Source organism: Phascolarctos cinereus, unplaced genomic scaffold (assembly GCF_003287225.1).
Source record: "Phascolarctos cinereus isolate Bilbo 61053 unplaced genomic scaffold, phaCin_HiC Scaffold_7;HRSCAF=346, whole genome shotgun sequence".
NCBI classification, from domain to species: domain Eukaryota; kingdom Metazoa; phylum Chordata; class Mammalia; order Diprotodontia; family Phascolarctidae; genus Phascolarctos; species Phascolarctos cinereus.
In genome coordinates this window covers 151,486,299-151,501,857 of record NW_027556180.1, presented here as the reverse complement: position 1 = coordinate 151,501,857, position 15,559 = coordinate 151,486,299, and the positions used below count along the sequence as shown (strand labels likewise).

The 15,559-nt window shown below is 35.1% G+C and overlaps 2 protein-coding genes across 2 annotated transcripts in view; one reads left to right on the top strand and one right to left on the bottom strand.

Moving 5' to 3' along the window:
* The window catches only part of UBAC2 (UBA domain containing 2), a 238,176-nt gene that overhangs the window by 121,232 nt on the left and 101,385 nt on the right, over nucleotides 1-15,559 (bottom strand). The gene's annotated exons all lie outside the window — the stretch shown is intronic.
* LOC110192716 (G-protein coupled receptor 183-like) lies at nucleotides 1,874-14,522 on the top strand. The gene is made up of 2 exons (XM_020964053.2): nucleotides 1,874-2,010; nucleotides 11,931-14,522. Exon 2 carries the CDS (start codon nucleotides 11,952-11,954, stop codon nucleotides 13,023-13,025), a length of 1,074 nt encoding a protein of 357 aa, XP_020819712.1. The 5' UTR covers nucleotides 1,874-2,010; nucleotides 11,931-11,951; the 3' UTR covers nucleotides 13,026-14,522.

Below are 15,559 nucleotides of genomic sequence, written 5' to 3'. Positions count from 1 at the left end.
TCAAATATAAGGGAGTGCCTTAGATTGCGTCTTAGACAACTAGAGCATGGCTGAACAAACTATGGCAGAGGAATGCAATGCAATATTACTGTGCCATAAGAAAATAACAAAAGATGCAATTGCAGAGAATCCTCAATAATATAAACTGATGCAAAATGTAAGTGAGCAGGAGAAAAATTTATACAAGGACAGCAGCAGCGGAAAACAAAAACAACTCTGACTTCAAGAACTCTAATTAATGCAATGACACTTTTCTCTAGAGGACCTAACATAGGGAATGGATTCAAGGCACAGAGAAATGCATTTCTGGACTTGACACAGTTTATTTGTTGGCTACGTTTATTTGTTACTGTGTTTTTTCTTTTTCCTTTCTCTAGGCTGTTGATTGTGGGGGAAAGGTTGGAAGGGATTAGAAATAGTGATGCCCTTCCCCCTAAAAGCGGGCCACTCTAATGGTTTTTAAGTAGAATGAAGTTCTGAAGGAAGCACAGACAAGCAAGACAGTTTTGAAAATAACAAGTATAATTTATTATATACTTTTTAGAAAAGTTGTATGATGTAAGAGATTCATGGTTTTAGAAACTCCTTTTTTGTGTTTTGCTGTATACATGGAAATACTCTTTCTTATGTGTTTAAATTCAGAATTTTAAGCGATATTCAAAAAATAAGTCCCAAAGAACAGTGGGATTAATTTCACATGCAATACGGACATTACACCTTCTTCCTAAAGCAGCCTAGGATTTCATTCGGCTTTGATAACATCATCACACTCTTGATTCATTCTTATTCAACCAATTCCTAGGATATATGGTTGCCTGTTGAACTAATTCTACCTCCAATCCCAATCCAATTTTGTAAAGCTAAATATAGGATGTTACAATTACCACTGAGTTTCATCTTAGTTTCAACCTAGTTTCAGCCTGCCAAGATCTTGATTAAAATCTTGTTTTTAAAACCTATTAATGATCCTTTGTAGCTTTATGTCAGATGCATATTTGATAAGTATGCCTTTTTCTACACTCAGAAGTCATTTGTACCCATTATGCTTGCCTCATTTTTTAAAAATACAATTAATTTTCTTCTTCAAATGGAAATGATTTGACAACCTCAGGAAAGAACAAAATAAGAGTCCTTAACAAAGTTAATAATGATACCACATAATAACAGAAAAGAGACAAGATAAAATTTAGTACTTTTTAACAAGATGCTATCTGCCTCCCTTATAGTCAAAATGACATTGTGATTGATTATCCCTAACTTAACATGAGACAAAATAGATTTCTCCAAGGGGCAAAAGTGATGCTGGACACATGCTTCAGAAAGCCCTGATGGGATCCTCTTCAGTCATCAGTACTACAAGAAATCTCATCCCTTTCTCTGTTTGCTTTTATTCCTAAAGTGTATCTTCCATGGACTTCGAGTCTTCACTCTCATACCTAAAAAACTTTGCCTAAACTACTCCTACATACTTGGAACAATCTCCCTTATTCACTTCATAAGCTCTTAATAATTAACATATTCAACAGAGTTCACACACAGCAGATTCCTAGGCAGGCTATCCAACATCTTTTTTAAAAAAAAATACATTCACATATATGGATAAAATACATAAAAATGACCCATACTTCACTTTCAGGTTGTTATTTTAGTCACTTTCAAATAAAATTTTTAAGGTCAAAACTAAAAATTTTTATAAAGTTCCACCCTAAAGAAATCAGCAATTCATAAATTCCAAGGGACTTTTGCTAGATATTCAAACATCAGCAGGACAAGAGCCATTTCACTTCCCATTTAAAACTATGCACATGTGTGCGCTTCAGGGCAACAGACAGCTACTATATATAAAATCAGTAACAGGATGATGAAAAAAAAAAAAAAGGAACACCATAAAAGGATATCAGTAGATGATCTTCCTTCAAACAAATATGACAAGAGCAATGAGCTTCAGTTTCCTACAGTCACTCTGCCAAGTATCACTGCCTCACAAAGGACCTAAGAAATCACTAACAAGTAAGTAGAAATTTATTGTGTTTTATCAATTATGTAGGAATTTTACAAAGCTAATGCTTTTGAAATATTTAGTTTCTCAAATAATTGAAAGTGAATTTAATTCACTGGTTAGCTATGTGCACTTGCTTGAAAATGTTATCATACTATTCATTTACACTCTTGCTGTAGGGAAGCAACTGACAGTACTAATAACCTTTTCCTGTTAACTCAGTATAGAAAAGACAGAGAAACATACCAAAAATGTGTTTGCTTCTTTTTTTTCCCACTAATCATTATCATTTAATCTTTGTAGCCATATAAACTGATAAACTAATAACAGCTTAATAGGTAAACCAATAAAGAAATATAATATTAAATTGATGTTTAGGACATGATATGTGATTTGTGGACTGAGAACTAACCATTGAACTTCCTCACTGGAGGAAGAAAGCCTTTTTAAAATCAATAATCAAAGAGCATAATGATTAGTTTAGGACAGTGATTTTTCCAAGATTTTTTTCTGTTAGGAATGCAGTTAAGAAGGTTCTTTCCCAAAACATGAACTCCTGAGGTCCAGTTAAGTTCTTTTCATGCCTTTTAAAATCAATCCTTAAAATACTTAAGCATTCTCAAAATGCATATATTCTTCTAAAACAAAAATCAAACTTACTTTTTCTCTTATATTTTCTTCTGTTGTTACTGAAGTAAAAATATTTTTGGATGTTAAATAATTTTCTCTCTCCCTTTTTAATCTGATTTATCTTATTTGAAGAGAATATGAGAATTTGCGGCAGAAAATATTCTACATTCAGCTTTCTAAATAATTTTATCTTTATTAATCAAATTAATTCTCTTCTAATCTCTCCATGTATGTTACATAGCCATACCAATTAAAAGAAACCAGAAAAATTCACTCTTTCTTCTTCATTCTAAAAACACTATATACAAGATTCTGCATTAGGTACTGGGAGGTTTGCAGAGTTGAACAAGGGATTGTTCTGCCCTCCAGGAGTTTATAATCTAGTAGAGGAGATAAGAAATGCAGCATAGAAGATTCAATACAAAAGAAGTACAGTAATTGCTAAGAAAGTGGATTAGGTTTAACAGGAAATCAAAGGATAAACTGGAGTCTCAATAGAATCTACATAAATCACCAAGACTTGTAATAAGATCTATAGTATCAGCCCAAAGGAAATAATTCCTGGCAAGCAAGACTATGTGGGTACGTATGCATGTGGTTTTAGGTTTCATTAGGGAACACCTCAAAGAAAGAAAAAAGGAAAGATTAAATGATCAAGACTTTTGGAATCTATTTGAAAAGATAGTTTTCATAGAATATTCCTATATAGGAAAAATGTACATTTTTAGCAATGGATAGATGTCAAGCAAAGTAAAACAAAAGACATTTCTAGACACTCAGCAGGCTCTCTATAAATACCTGTCGATTCTCAATTTAAACATTTTTAGCACTTGTCACTGCTGCACACTGAAAATCCCAATGGCCTTGATAGTAAGAATTTCTAAGTTGAACCACCCACCAGCTTAAGTTGTTTTCACCAAAAACTTCAGGTAAATATACCAAGAGCATAAGAGGAAATGTAATTAGGGACCTATACTCAAACATGCTAGGCGTATCAATACTAACTATCCACTTCAGAGAATCACTGGGACAACCCAGAATGGCAACATATCTTCAAGAGAGTTCTATCTTTGATTCCAACCTGTGGTCTTATGCCCTCTCTACTATCAAACTTCATGTGCCCTCCTCTAGCTATAAGAGACTGTCTGAATTATTTTTACTATTAAGGAGTTAAATATTTAAAAAATCAAATTTGCTTACAAAAATTGTTCCATCACTACTTGTTATTTAATTCTTTGTCTTTTCCTGGCTAGGTGTGACTATAAATCAAAATTTGAAACTGCTTCTTGATCTCAAATCATAATACAGTTTGGGAGTAGAAATATAATTAATGGCAATGAAAGTGATTAATTTCAATGATATCCCAGTACAGTATTTATAAAGTCTCATAAGAAGTAAATATATATAAGAAGAATTTTCCTCTTAGAAAGTATACAAAATGAGGGGGGGGGGGAAAGTATCTGCCTCAAATAGCCATTATTGGATAACAGAAAATCTCAGCTTGAAAATCATGCAAGCTGGATTCTTTTCTGGTTACACAGCTCACAGTTCTTGGGCAAATCATAGAATCTTTCTAAACTTCAGTTTCTATGTAAGGAAAACAGAAGCATTTAATACCTGTCTCTGTCTACTTAGAGGGAGAATAAGTAAGCTAATAGGTGGAAGGGTTTTAAAGAGAGAAAAAATTATTGTGTAATTAATATTTATTGAAACACTCTGAGCTTAGATCACAAGATGGACACTATCTTACTATACTTATTAGACAATGTCACACTACAGATCACATCATGTCCCACATATAGGGCATCCCTTTTATGAGATAAGTCTATAACTCTGATAATAAGGTTGGCCACCAGACAAATCAATCGTTTTGGTCATAAATCATTAACAACTGAATATGATAAGTTGACATTATAAGTACAAATGGGAGAGGGTTGGCCACAAAGCAGTTTATCAGTATGCACTGCAGTATAGCCATCGTAGTCCTGGGCTTGTACTGAAAGGCATAGTTTTCAAGAAAAAGGTGACAATCTGCTAAACTCTGCCCACATCAGACCACATCTGGCATACCTTGTTCAGTTCTGAGCGACACTTAAGAAGAACACTGATAAACTGGTGACTTCCAAAGGAAGGCAATTAGGATGGCAAAAGGCCTTGAATACGTGCTAGATGATGATCAGGGGAAGAAAATGAAGATGTATCTAAACAGCTGTCACATAAATAAGCAATTAAAGTTGTTCTGTTTGCTCCCAGACAGCAGCACCAGGAGTAAAGGGTGGAAGTTCTAAAGAAACAAATTCAACCTTGATGTTGGGAAAAACTTCCTAACAATTAGAGCTGTTCAAAAGTCTAACAGGCTACCTCAGGAAGCAGAGCTTTCCCCTGCTCATAAGGGTTCTTCAAGCAAAGGGAAGACAACCACTTTTCATGCTTGGCATAGTGGAAATTCCCTTTTTGAGGGCACTATAGACTAAATGCCCACTGAGATCCCTTCCAACGCTAAAATCCTGTGATTCATATTATCTGTGCTAGAGCAAAGAATGGCTGTAATCTGTGCTAATGGAGAGAGTACCCAATCCCGATGAAATCACAGATCCTTGAGGCAGCTAGGTGGTGCAGTCAATAGAGTGCTGATCTGTGAGAAAAAATGAGCTTAAGTCCTACCTCAGATACTTAAAAGCTGTGTGACCCTGGACAAGTCACTTAACCTCTCTATGTCTCAGTTTCCTAATAAGAAGCACTTAGCTCATAGGGTTGTTGTGAGGATCAAATGAGATAACATATGTACAGTGCTTTGCAAACATTAAAGAGCTATATAAATGCTATTATTAAAATAGGAATGAAGAGTAAGCTTTTAAATTTATGGAGTAGTTTCCTTACAACAATTCCAGGAGGAAGGCAACATAGATCCATTTCACAGGTGAGGAAAGGAAGACTTGGAGGGGTTAAGTGACTTGCCTGTGGTCAAACAATGACTAGGTGCTGGACAGAGCTAGTACCTGAACCCAGGTCTTCAGATTCTTGGTCTAAAGCACTTTCTTGGGAAAGCATCATATTGGCATTCTGCTGTATTATTACATCTACTTTAATAGCAAATGACAGCAGGCCTTCATTTATTGGCCTTTTTGTATTAAGGTGGATCAGTACTTTTCATACTATAGTCTCAGGTTTATAAAAAAGAAATGACAAAAGAATCAGTTAAGAGGAGAAGAGAGCAAGGGAAGCTACACACTAATTGGACTTTGTGCTTATCAGGGCAGATCTGTCATGCTGAGTTCCTTTCTGGGTACCACATTTCAAAGGTTTGTTGACAAATTGTTGTAAGTCAAAACGAGGAAGGCCAGGATGGCAAAAAGTCTAGAAACCATGCCATATAAGAAATGGTTAAACAAACTGGGAAATTTTATAAAAAAGAGAAGAATCAGAAGGAAAATAAGAGTTGTCTTCAAATTCTTATTGGGATAAAATATGGAAGCAGTAGCTTTTTCCTATGTAAATCTAGGCAGAAAAGCAAGAACCAAGAAGTGGAAATTAAAGGGAGATTCATTCTGGCTCATTATAAGGAGAAATTTGAACTGTCAAAACTGGAATGCATTTCTTTTTGAGGTAATAAAGTTCCTATCTCTGGATCTGTTCAAGCCTGACAACCACCTATGTGAAAGGAGCTATGCAGGTGGAGACAGGGATGATTTCTCAGCTTCTTTCTAAATCTGGAATTCTAGGAAATGCAAATTTCCCTACTCAACTAGGTGTTTAAGAATATGATTAATATAAAACATTTCACATTCTGCTTTCCTTATAATCCTTTCCTCATAGTAAGCTTTCATTTCTCCAAGGAAAAGTAATAAATAGTGTCCTGTGATAGAAAAAGCATCAACTTCAAATCAGAGGAGCCAGGTTCAAAGGCTGCTTTTGCAGCTGACTGCCTATGTGACCTTGGACAAATCTCTTAACCCCTTGAGTCTTAGTTTCCTAAAGTGTAAAGTGAGGGAGTTGGTCTAACAGCACCCTGTGTTCCCTCCAACCTCTAAATCCTGTGAAATACAAAATATAAACATAACTAACAGTACACTTATATTGAGAATATACTAGATATGGGGCGTTAAGACAAGTGACAAAAGAATGGAAAAGCCAGTTTTTGCAATAGGAAACTTATTTTTCTCCCAATGTTTTATTCTATACCTGATGATTTCACAGGCAGATTAGTGACTAGCTACAAAGTTACAGGATGAATTATTTTTAGAAAGAAACAATTGGGCTTATTTTAATAAAGGACAGTGCCACTACTTCAATGTTTGCTGTACATCTACAGACCAGAGAAAAGAAACTTCTGATACAGCATTTAAATTGGACTTCAGAAGTCTAACCCATCTACTAGCTTTTCAGTCCTAGGGAGGTATATCCTCACTGGACTGTCAGTTTTTCCTGAAAACATTCCCTGTATTTTTTTTAAAAAAGAAAACAGGCACAGATAAAACTGTCAGTCAGAATGCAATCGGAGAAATGAAGAATCATCTCATAAACAGTATGAAAAGTTGATTTAATTCAATTGTCCTAGTTTATCATTATTAGTGTATTTGAATTTCATTCTACTCTGGTCAAGGCATTGTGCTAAATGCTGGGGACACAGAAATAATAACTGACCTCAAGGAGTTTACATTTATTGGGCTGGAGGAGAGGGGGAGATCAGTGGCATTTTACCAAGACAAAACATACAGTCCAATGGATAGAGAATGGTTTTGTTTTGTTTTTTAACCAACTTTGCCAATAAAATGACAGCAAGTAGCCTGTCGTTTAGCTACTTGTTTTTGATTTCTTGTTTATAAAAGGTGTTAAGGCTTCTTACGAGGAGATACAAAACACCATGGGCCATTTTACTGAACAACAAATAAGGAAACTTGGTGTTGCTGAATTCTCTTCTATTGAACTGTGTTGAGCCACTGGATGTCACTCAACTGCCTCAAACGTAAGAGAAGATAGCCTATGGAAACACTGGACAAATACTAGACCTTAGAAAACCAGGTAATTAGAGAGGGGCTAATGACAGATTCCTTTTGCCTTTTTACCTAGTATATTGTGCTCAAGGGAACAGAAGTGATTGAGACCTATTGCTGCAAACTGATCAGCATACTCTCTGGTCACTTTCTGTACTTCCCATCAGTTGCACAATAAAATAAACTTCCTGTGGCTCCTATTCCACCTAATTTTCCAAGTTTCTCATCCCTTCCTACTGAGCTTTCCTCAGACAACATTAGTTTCCTCTTCCCTGCACTGGCCCCAAAGAACCAAGATTATACATGAACAAAAGAAGCTTGATTAAAAAAGAGCAATAATTATTTGGTAAAAGACACATATAACTTCTGCCTATAAATCTGATTTTGTGCTTCTGTCTTTTCAAATACATGTTCCTTGAAATTCCCTTGTATGACACAACATTTCAGATCCTTAGAAAGCTAGCTTTTCCAAGTGTGTAAGCTAGAACTGGGGCAGGGCCAGCCTCAAAGGGAGGACAGCAGGCCTACGTGATATCATTTCATAAGCACCTGGGGAGGAAAGAAAATCATCCCCCCTCAACTGGATTTGCCAGTTCAAGATTAATTCTTTTAATTTCTGGTTATGATTCTTGCTGAAGTACAAATATATCTGAAAGGGTAACATTTATAGCTGCTAGTCATTTGATCCATGATATAAATGAATAATTTCATTAGACCTGGGTGAAAAGAAAGAAAGAATATGAGGGCATTAGGAACATTTTTGATGTTGTTTAATCACTTTTTCAGTCATGTCTGACTCTCTGTGACCCCATTTGGGGTTTTCTTGGCAGAGATAATGGAGTGGTTTGTCATTTCCTTCTCTATCTCATTTTACAGAGGAGGAAACTGAGGCAAACAGGTTTAAGTGACTTGCCCAGGATCACACAGCTAGTAAGTGTCTGAGGCCAGATCTGAACTTGGGAAGATGAGTCCTTCTGGCTACAGGCCTGGCATCTATCCACTGCGCCACCTAGCTGCCCCTATTAAGAACATAAAGGGAGACAAAGAGTAGGCCACTAAAGGCAACAAAGTGCACAGAATTCAGACATTGCAGACACAAAAACAAACTACTGACTTCAAAATTTACCTAAGGACTGGTCCTGACTCTAGGTACTTTAGAAAACTGCCTTAGCCTTTTTAGAAAATTAGTGTTCCAGTTGGTGCAGGCCAGAGTTAATTTATAAATGTTTTAGTATTTTATTTTTTGGTTGGGCAATGGGGGTTAAGTGACTTACCCAGGATCACACAGTTAGTAAATTTTATGTGTCTGAGGCCGCATTTGAACTCAGGTCCTCCTGAATCCAGGTCTGGTGCGCTATCCACTGCACTACCTAGTTGCCCCTGTTTTAGTATTTTTTAAGTGCATGTATTGAAATGAAAGTAATAACATATTCTAACTGCTGAAGTAAAGAAAACAGGATAATCTAATAATATATATCCAAAATTACACATGCTCAGAAGCCGTTTCACCAAAGAAAACTATTTCTAAGAGATAAGTTACCTTAATCCTTAGTTTCTCTTAAATTCTAGTAAATTAAGTTTTTGCCCTTTCTTTTCATGTGGCTGAAATAAGTATGTCAGTTATGCAAAAATGAGATGATAAAATCAGAAGAGATGTGAGCAACTCTATTAACCATTGCCTACCAGGCATACATAGATATAAATATACACACACAGCTTCCCAACCACAGAACATTTACTTACAAATAATTCTACAGATGCTTAGCTTGGAGAATTTTATGTTTTTTTCAAACCAGTATATAGAAAGAAGTGATTTAGAAGCAACAAGCTTTGGTAAGGAGACAGAAATTACATTTGTCACCTTTTTGCTCAAGGAGGCAATAGACTAACTATGGACAGTTTCAAGAGTCTGTTGGTTAGAGGCGGTACTACTTCAGTGGAGAAGGTTGTTTTGAGGTACAGAAGAAATCTGCAATTTCCTATAACACTCTTACCAGTCTCACTGAGCACTCTACAAGCACAAGAAAAATGTACAGATTATGGTGGCTATTTTTTCTTTAGCTAGAAAATACCACGCCCACAGCAACATTTGTACATTCTCAGGAAAGAAGAGTCTTGAGAAAATCTGTTAGTTTTTTCCCCTATCTATTCAAAATTATAAGGTACCATGCCTTCAAATTCAACTTGGTATAGACTGCCTAAATACATGAATTGGCCAACAGTCATACAATTAGGAGTATCTGAGAATAAATTAGATACAGAACAAATTCAGACCCGTAAAACAGAGCATAAACATGAATGACTCGGGACCTAGGTAAGGGTCTAGGAGGTCAATCCCTATCAAACTGCAGGCAAACTATTTTGAGAAAAACTGGTATTGGGTAAATTGATTTGTTCTCTTTCAACAGTATGTTAAGTGGCAGGATTGTGCAGAGGGACAGTTGGACCATAAAAGTATCCACTTTCCTTTGACTTTTTAAAACTGAGAAATGTGGAAAAGTATACTATTTCTGCTTCTAGTGGACATGTTTGGGTCAAGCTAAGAAGTTGAACCTGTATTCACTCTAATAAATGACTACCTGGGACAAACAAATATTTAGTCCTGATTCCTATAACTTTCATTTTCTCAGTCACCATAATAATGACTTTATATATATAGAAAACCATCAGACTAATAACTCCATAATGCTGTTTTTAAATGACATTTCCCAGGAGACTGAGTTTTGAAATATTTTGTAAATAATATGAATATTATAAAGGATGCTATGGCTACAATTTTTAAAAAGCAATATTTTACTCAGAAATGAGATTATAATAAAAGGAAGTTCAAATTTTCACAATGTCTTTTCCTAAACTACACCCCTTGTCTGGAATCCTCATGCCACCCCACCAATTTCCTAGTTTCATTTCCTTAATATATCTTGCATGTAGCCTTTCCCCTAAAATATACATGCTGTGATTTTCTCATCACCTTATTTTTATTGCACAAGATATAACTGCAACAAACATTCATTAAACACCTACTACTAAGCACTGTTTTAATCACTGGGGAAAATATGAAGGTTAAATAAGACATGGTGAAGTCCTTGGTTTTAAAGAGCTCACAATCTAGTTGAGAGATATGTCATAGACAAATAACTAGACTATAGAAAGATACAAGTTTAGGACATATCAGAAGAGAGGTACAGATCAAGCAATACACATGTTTGGAGATGAGGAGTATCATTAATGATTAGAGAAGAATATGACAATGCTTCATGGAAGAAACTGCATGTAAAGTAGCTTCAAGGATGGACAGGACTCTTAACAAGTCCAAATTGAAAGATGTGATGGAGACATAAAGACAAGACACAGAGTAAACATTAACAAAGGCATGGAGGTGGAAGAACCCAAGCTGTGTAAAAAAAGAAAACAATCCAATTTGTTTAGAGCATAGCACAAGTAAAAGGGAAGGCATGGATGTGCTAAACCATAAAGTTGCTATGGACATTAACACACAAAGGTAGATGGATGTTGGTGGTAGTATTTATGATCTGCTAGATGTAAAGCAAGTAGTATCCTTGTTGAAAATAAGAAGTTTTCTGCTAATGTCTTGGTTTCCTTGACAAAACATCTGTATACAGAGATTCTCCTGATAGATAACTGGACTGCTTTCAGAAGTAACTGCAGGGAATTCACTACTCTGCCATTTCCTCAAATACATGCTTCTCTGGTGTCTCTTAGTGTTTTTCCCTTTTCCTTTAGAACTTAAAAACACCATCTTTAGTTTATCAAGAAGCTTTTAGCTTGCTTTTCACACTTTTCTAACACAAATCAGATCACTGTGGTAACCCTCACAGTCTTCTAAATGTATGACTAATTTCATTTCCTGGCAGTGATAGGCACCACATATTAAAAATGTCCAACTGAAATTCAGCTTAAAACTATATTTCTATGCTTGCTGATGTAGGGGGCTTCACATATCATTTTATTTTAATCATACAGTGATTCACAAGGAAGGAGGGGAATTTCAGACTAAGAAGTCAGTGCTTTCCTTATACCATAAAATAGGCTTGGTCTCATCTACATTGACAATAGCATTTTCTCTTGCCCAGGACTTCTCCAGCTTTTTACTGAGCTATGATTGTGGCAACATGAAATTTTAACTTCAGACTTTTAAGCTCCGTTCATGCCCCTAACCTTCATTTTACAATTGCTGAATTTTATATCAAAGGGAATAGTTGTCAAGCATAACTAGAGACTTCTCTTAGGAACAGATGATTTATGATGCTTTTAACTAATTATCTGCTTTTAATTTTCCCCCCCAGGGAACCTCAACTCCAGCAAAAATGGAAACCAACTTCACAACCCCTCTTACAACTTTTCCAACAAATATGTCACACTGTGACCTTTATACACACCAAAGTGTAGCAAAGACCTTAATGCCTCTTCATTACAGTATTGTCTTCATCATTGGACTCCTTGGCAACCTATTAGCCTTGTCTGTCATTTTTCAGAACAGAAAAAAAATCAATTCCACCACTCTCTATTCAACAAATCTCGTCATTTCGGATATACTTTTTACTACTGCTCTTCCAACCCGGATAGCCTACTATGCAATGGGATTTGACTGGAGAATTGGTGAAAGCTCCTGTAGGATAACTGCTCTTATATTTTACATTAATACATATGCAGGTGTGAACTTCATGACTTGTTTGAGTATCGATAGATTCTTTGCTGTGGTCCATCCTCTTCGATACAACAAGATGAAAAGAATCAAACATGCCAAATGTGTGTGCATTTTTGTCTGGATGCTTGTATTTGGTCAGACACTCCCGCTACTCATACATTCTATGTCAAAGGAAGAAAATGGAAGGATAACATGCATGGAATATCCAAACTTTGAAGAAATACAAAATCTTCCCTGGATTCTTCTTGGTGCCTGCTTAATAGGTTATGCTATTCCACTTGTAATCATACTGATTTGCTATTCTCAAATATGTTGTAAACTCTTACAAACTGCCAAACAAAATCCACTAACTGAGAAATCAGGGGTAAACAAAAAGGCTCTCAACACAATTATTTTCATAATTATTGTTTTTGTTGTCTGTTTCACACCTTATCATATTGCAATTATCCAACATATGATTAAGAAGCTACAAAAAGAACCTGACTGTAAAGAACAACAAATATTCCAGATTTCCCTCCATTTTACTGTATGCCTGATGAATTTCAACTGTTGCATGGACCCTTTTATATATTTCTTTGCATGTAAAGGTTACAAGAGGAGGGTTATGAAAATGCTGAAACGTCAAGTTAGTGTGTCAGTTTCAAGTGCTGTTAAGTCAGCTCCTGATGAAAACTCACGTGAAATGACAGAAAATCAAACAATGATCTACTCTAAGTCTTCAAACGGAAGGTAATGAAGCATAAAAGCCTGTATTTACAAGAAAAATTTCTGTTCAATTAACTTTCAGAATCTCTCTCACTGGGTAATATGAATTTTCAGCATTCAAAATGGGATGATTACTTACGAAGTAATAGGTATGGAAAAAAGAAAAACCCCAAAGCACTACCCCGAAGAGTGAATGCCATATAACAAAGGCTCTTCAAGTAGATGTTGAAACAATGATTCTATGACATGATGAATCTAATAAATTACACTCTCCAACATATTTTGAGAAGTGGACCAAATGAGCCAAGAAAAGAAAAAAGTAACTTAATAAATGAAGAAGGATGAGTGTCAACAACAGAAAAACCAACAATGAAATATTGTATTAAAGTAAATTATATGAATATCCCCAAGATCCACAATGTCCCTATTGTGGGGAATTCCAGTTGTAAGAAATCCCTCCACCTAAAGTCCATCTACAACTCAGTACGTAGTTCTAGGGAATTGTTTGAGGAACTGAAACGTTATGTGACTTGTCCAAAATCACTGAGAAGAGAGGCTTTCACCAAAGTCTTTCCTGACTCCATGTTCAGACCTCAAACCACTATGCAATTAAGGTTTACTTGCTAATTAAATAAGTAAAGTATGTAATTGATCACTTACCTTGTTATAAAATAATAAAATGGAATTCCATTTGCATGGAATTAAATGGCATAACAATTACTGATGACATTGTTATTTGTAAAATTTAAACAGTTAGTATAAAAACATTTATGCAAATATTAAAAGTCTGATGAAACTGTAGTCAGAAATTGTGATTTCTTTCTAAGATAACTGTTATCTCACATGTATAGACCTTAAACTTTCAGATAAAGAAATGACTTATATAGCTCAAAGCAACAATACAAAACCTTCAAATGAACCATGATAATTAAAAATTCTACTTTGTAAATAAGAAATTATGTCTGTAGGACAGAATATCTCTATTATTGCCAAATACATTTTTGTATTATTGAGGACTAGGAATTAATATGCCTTACCAATAACATGCAAAAATTTAGAAGACTGATTAAAAATATATGAGATCACAGGAAGAATTAATTGCCCTGCATGGACTAATTCCTGATTGTGTTAAGAAATATTTTATTTTCTTTTAAAAAAGATGTTATAAATATAACAACCATCAACAAAAATAAGTAACCAAGTTAAAATATAAAATAACTAGAAAACTCAGTATTTTAACAAGAACGAGACAAATCAATTTTAAAAAAAAACAAGCAAAAATGCTTTAATCTATATTCCCTTCCAGGTACCTCTTCCTTTATTTCCTTTCTCTCTAATATATTTGTAGTTAATATGTAAATCTTGTATATTTTAAATGTAAAAATATTAATATATCTGCTTTAAAATGTATCTTTTTATAATCCTGGATACTCACTCAAGAACACGTCTATTTGGCATTTTTTAATCACAAAACTTTATCTCAAACCAGTGTTTCAGAATAAAGAGCTGAATGTTTCAAAATTAAGATTCTGTTCCTTAGTACTTCCAATTCTCTCTCTTCCTGAGAGCCTTTCAGGAGCATGACATCAGCAGAGGTAAGACTAGCAGCAACAGCTAAAGAAATGATAAGCAGGGAGAGCTTTAGTTATAAGCCGAGCAGCCAGCCCAGGGCTTGGGGAGGGCAGTGGAGAAAGGGAGGGTGGTCACAAGATGTTCCTCATCTGTAAAATGGGGATAATACCTACTTCAAAGGCTGTGAGAAAATCATGATAGAAATGAGGGCAAATTTTTTTTTGTTTTGCTTTTCTCATGCTGGGGATAATTTTATTCTCTCACTGGCGAGTAGGAGTCTTTCATTTTGTACATTTTCAATTAGGATTACCAGAAGTAGAATAGACAAAAAGGATGTCATTTGTACAATCATGATTCATGAAATTAGTTTCTATGTCAGTCAACCAGAATCGATTTTTCGCAGAATGCAAAACAGGAGTAGGACAAAGGAGCTGTGATGGACAGATGAAGAATCCTGTTACTTTTAAGTTCACTAAAATGACAGTAAATATCAAGTAGCTTGAAGAATTACTACAGGTCATATTTTCAATATGAAAAATTAGAAGTCTCATTCCTCCTGCTGTATAATTTAGCACAACTGAGTTAATGTGCATAGACTATTTCTGGATGGGTAAAACAGAATAAAATGTGGAACCTCAAAAAAAGTCATAAAGTCACTACCTTCACAATAGACTGAGGAGAAAAGCAGAGGCAAGAACTTTAAGCAAAGAGTAAAGACAACCAACTGCCCAATGTCTTTACCTCGTTCCATCTAAACATCTTGCTTTTGTTTCTACACACGATCAAATGATAGGTGATAACAATAATAATGATAACAGTAGCTGACATTTCTGCAACACCTTAAAATTATTTCATTGGAACCTCACAACACTCCTGTGTAGTAGATTCTATAGGAATTATAATTCCTATTTTTATAGATGTGGAAATTAAGGAAGTCACTTCCTAAGTCACTTTAAGTGACTTGCCCATGATACAATTAAAGCCATCTGA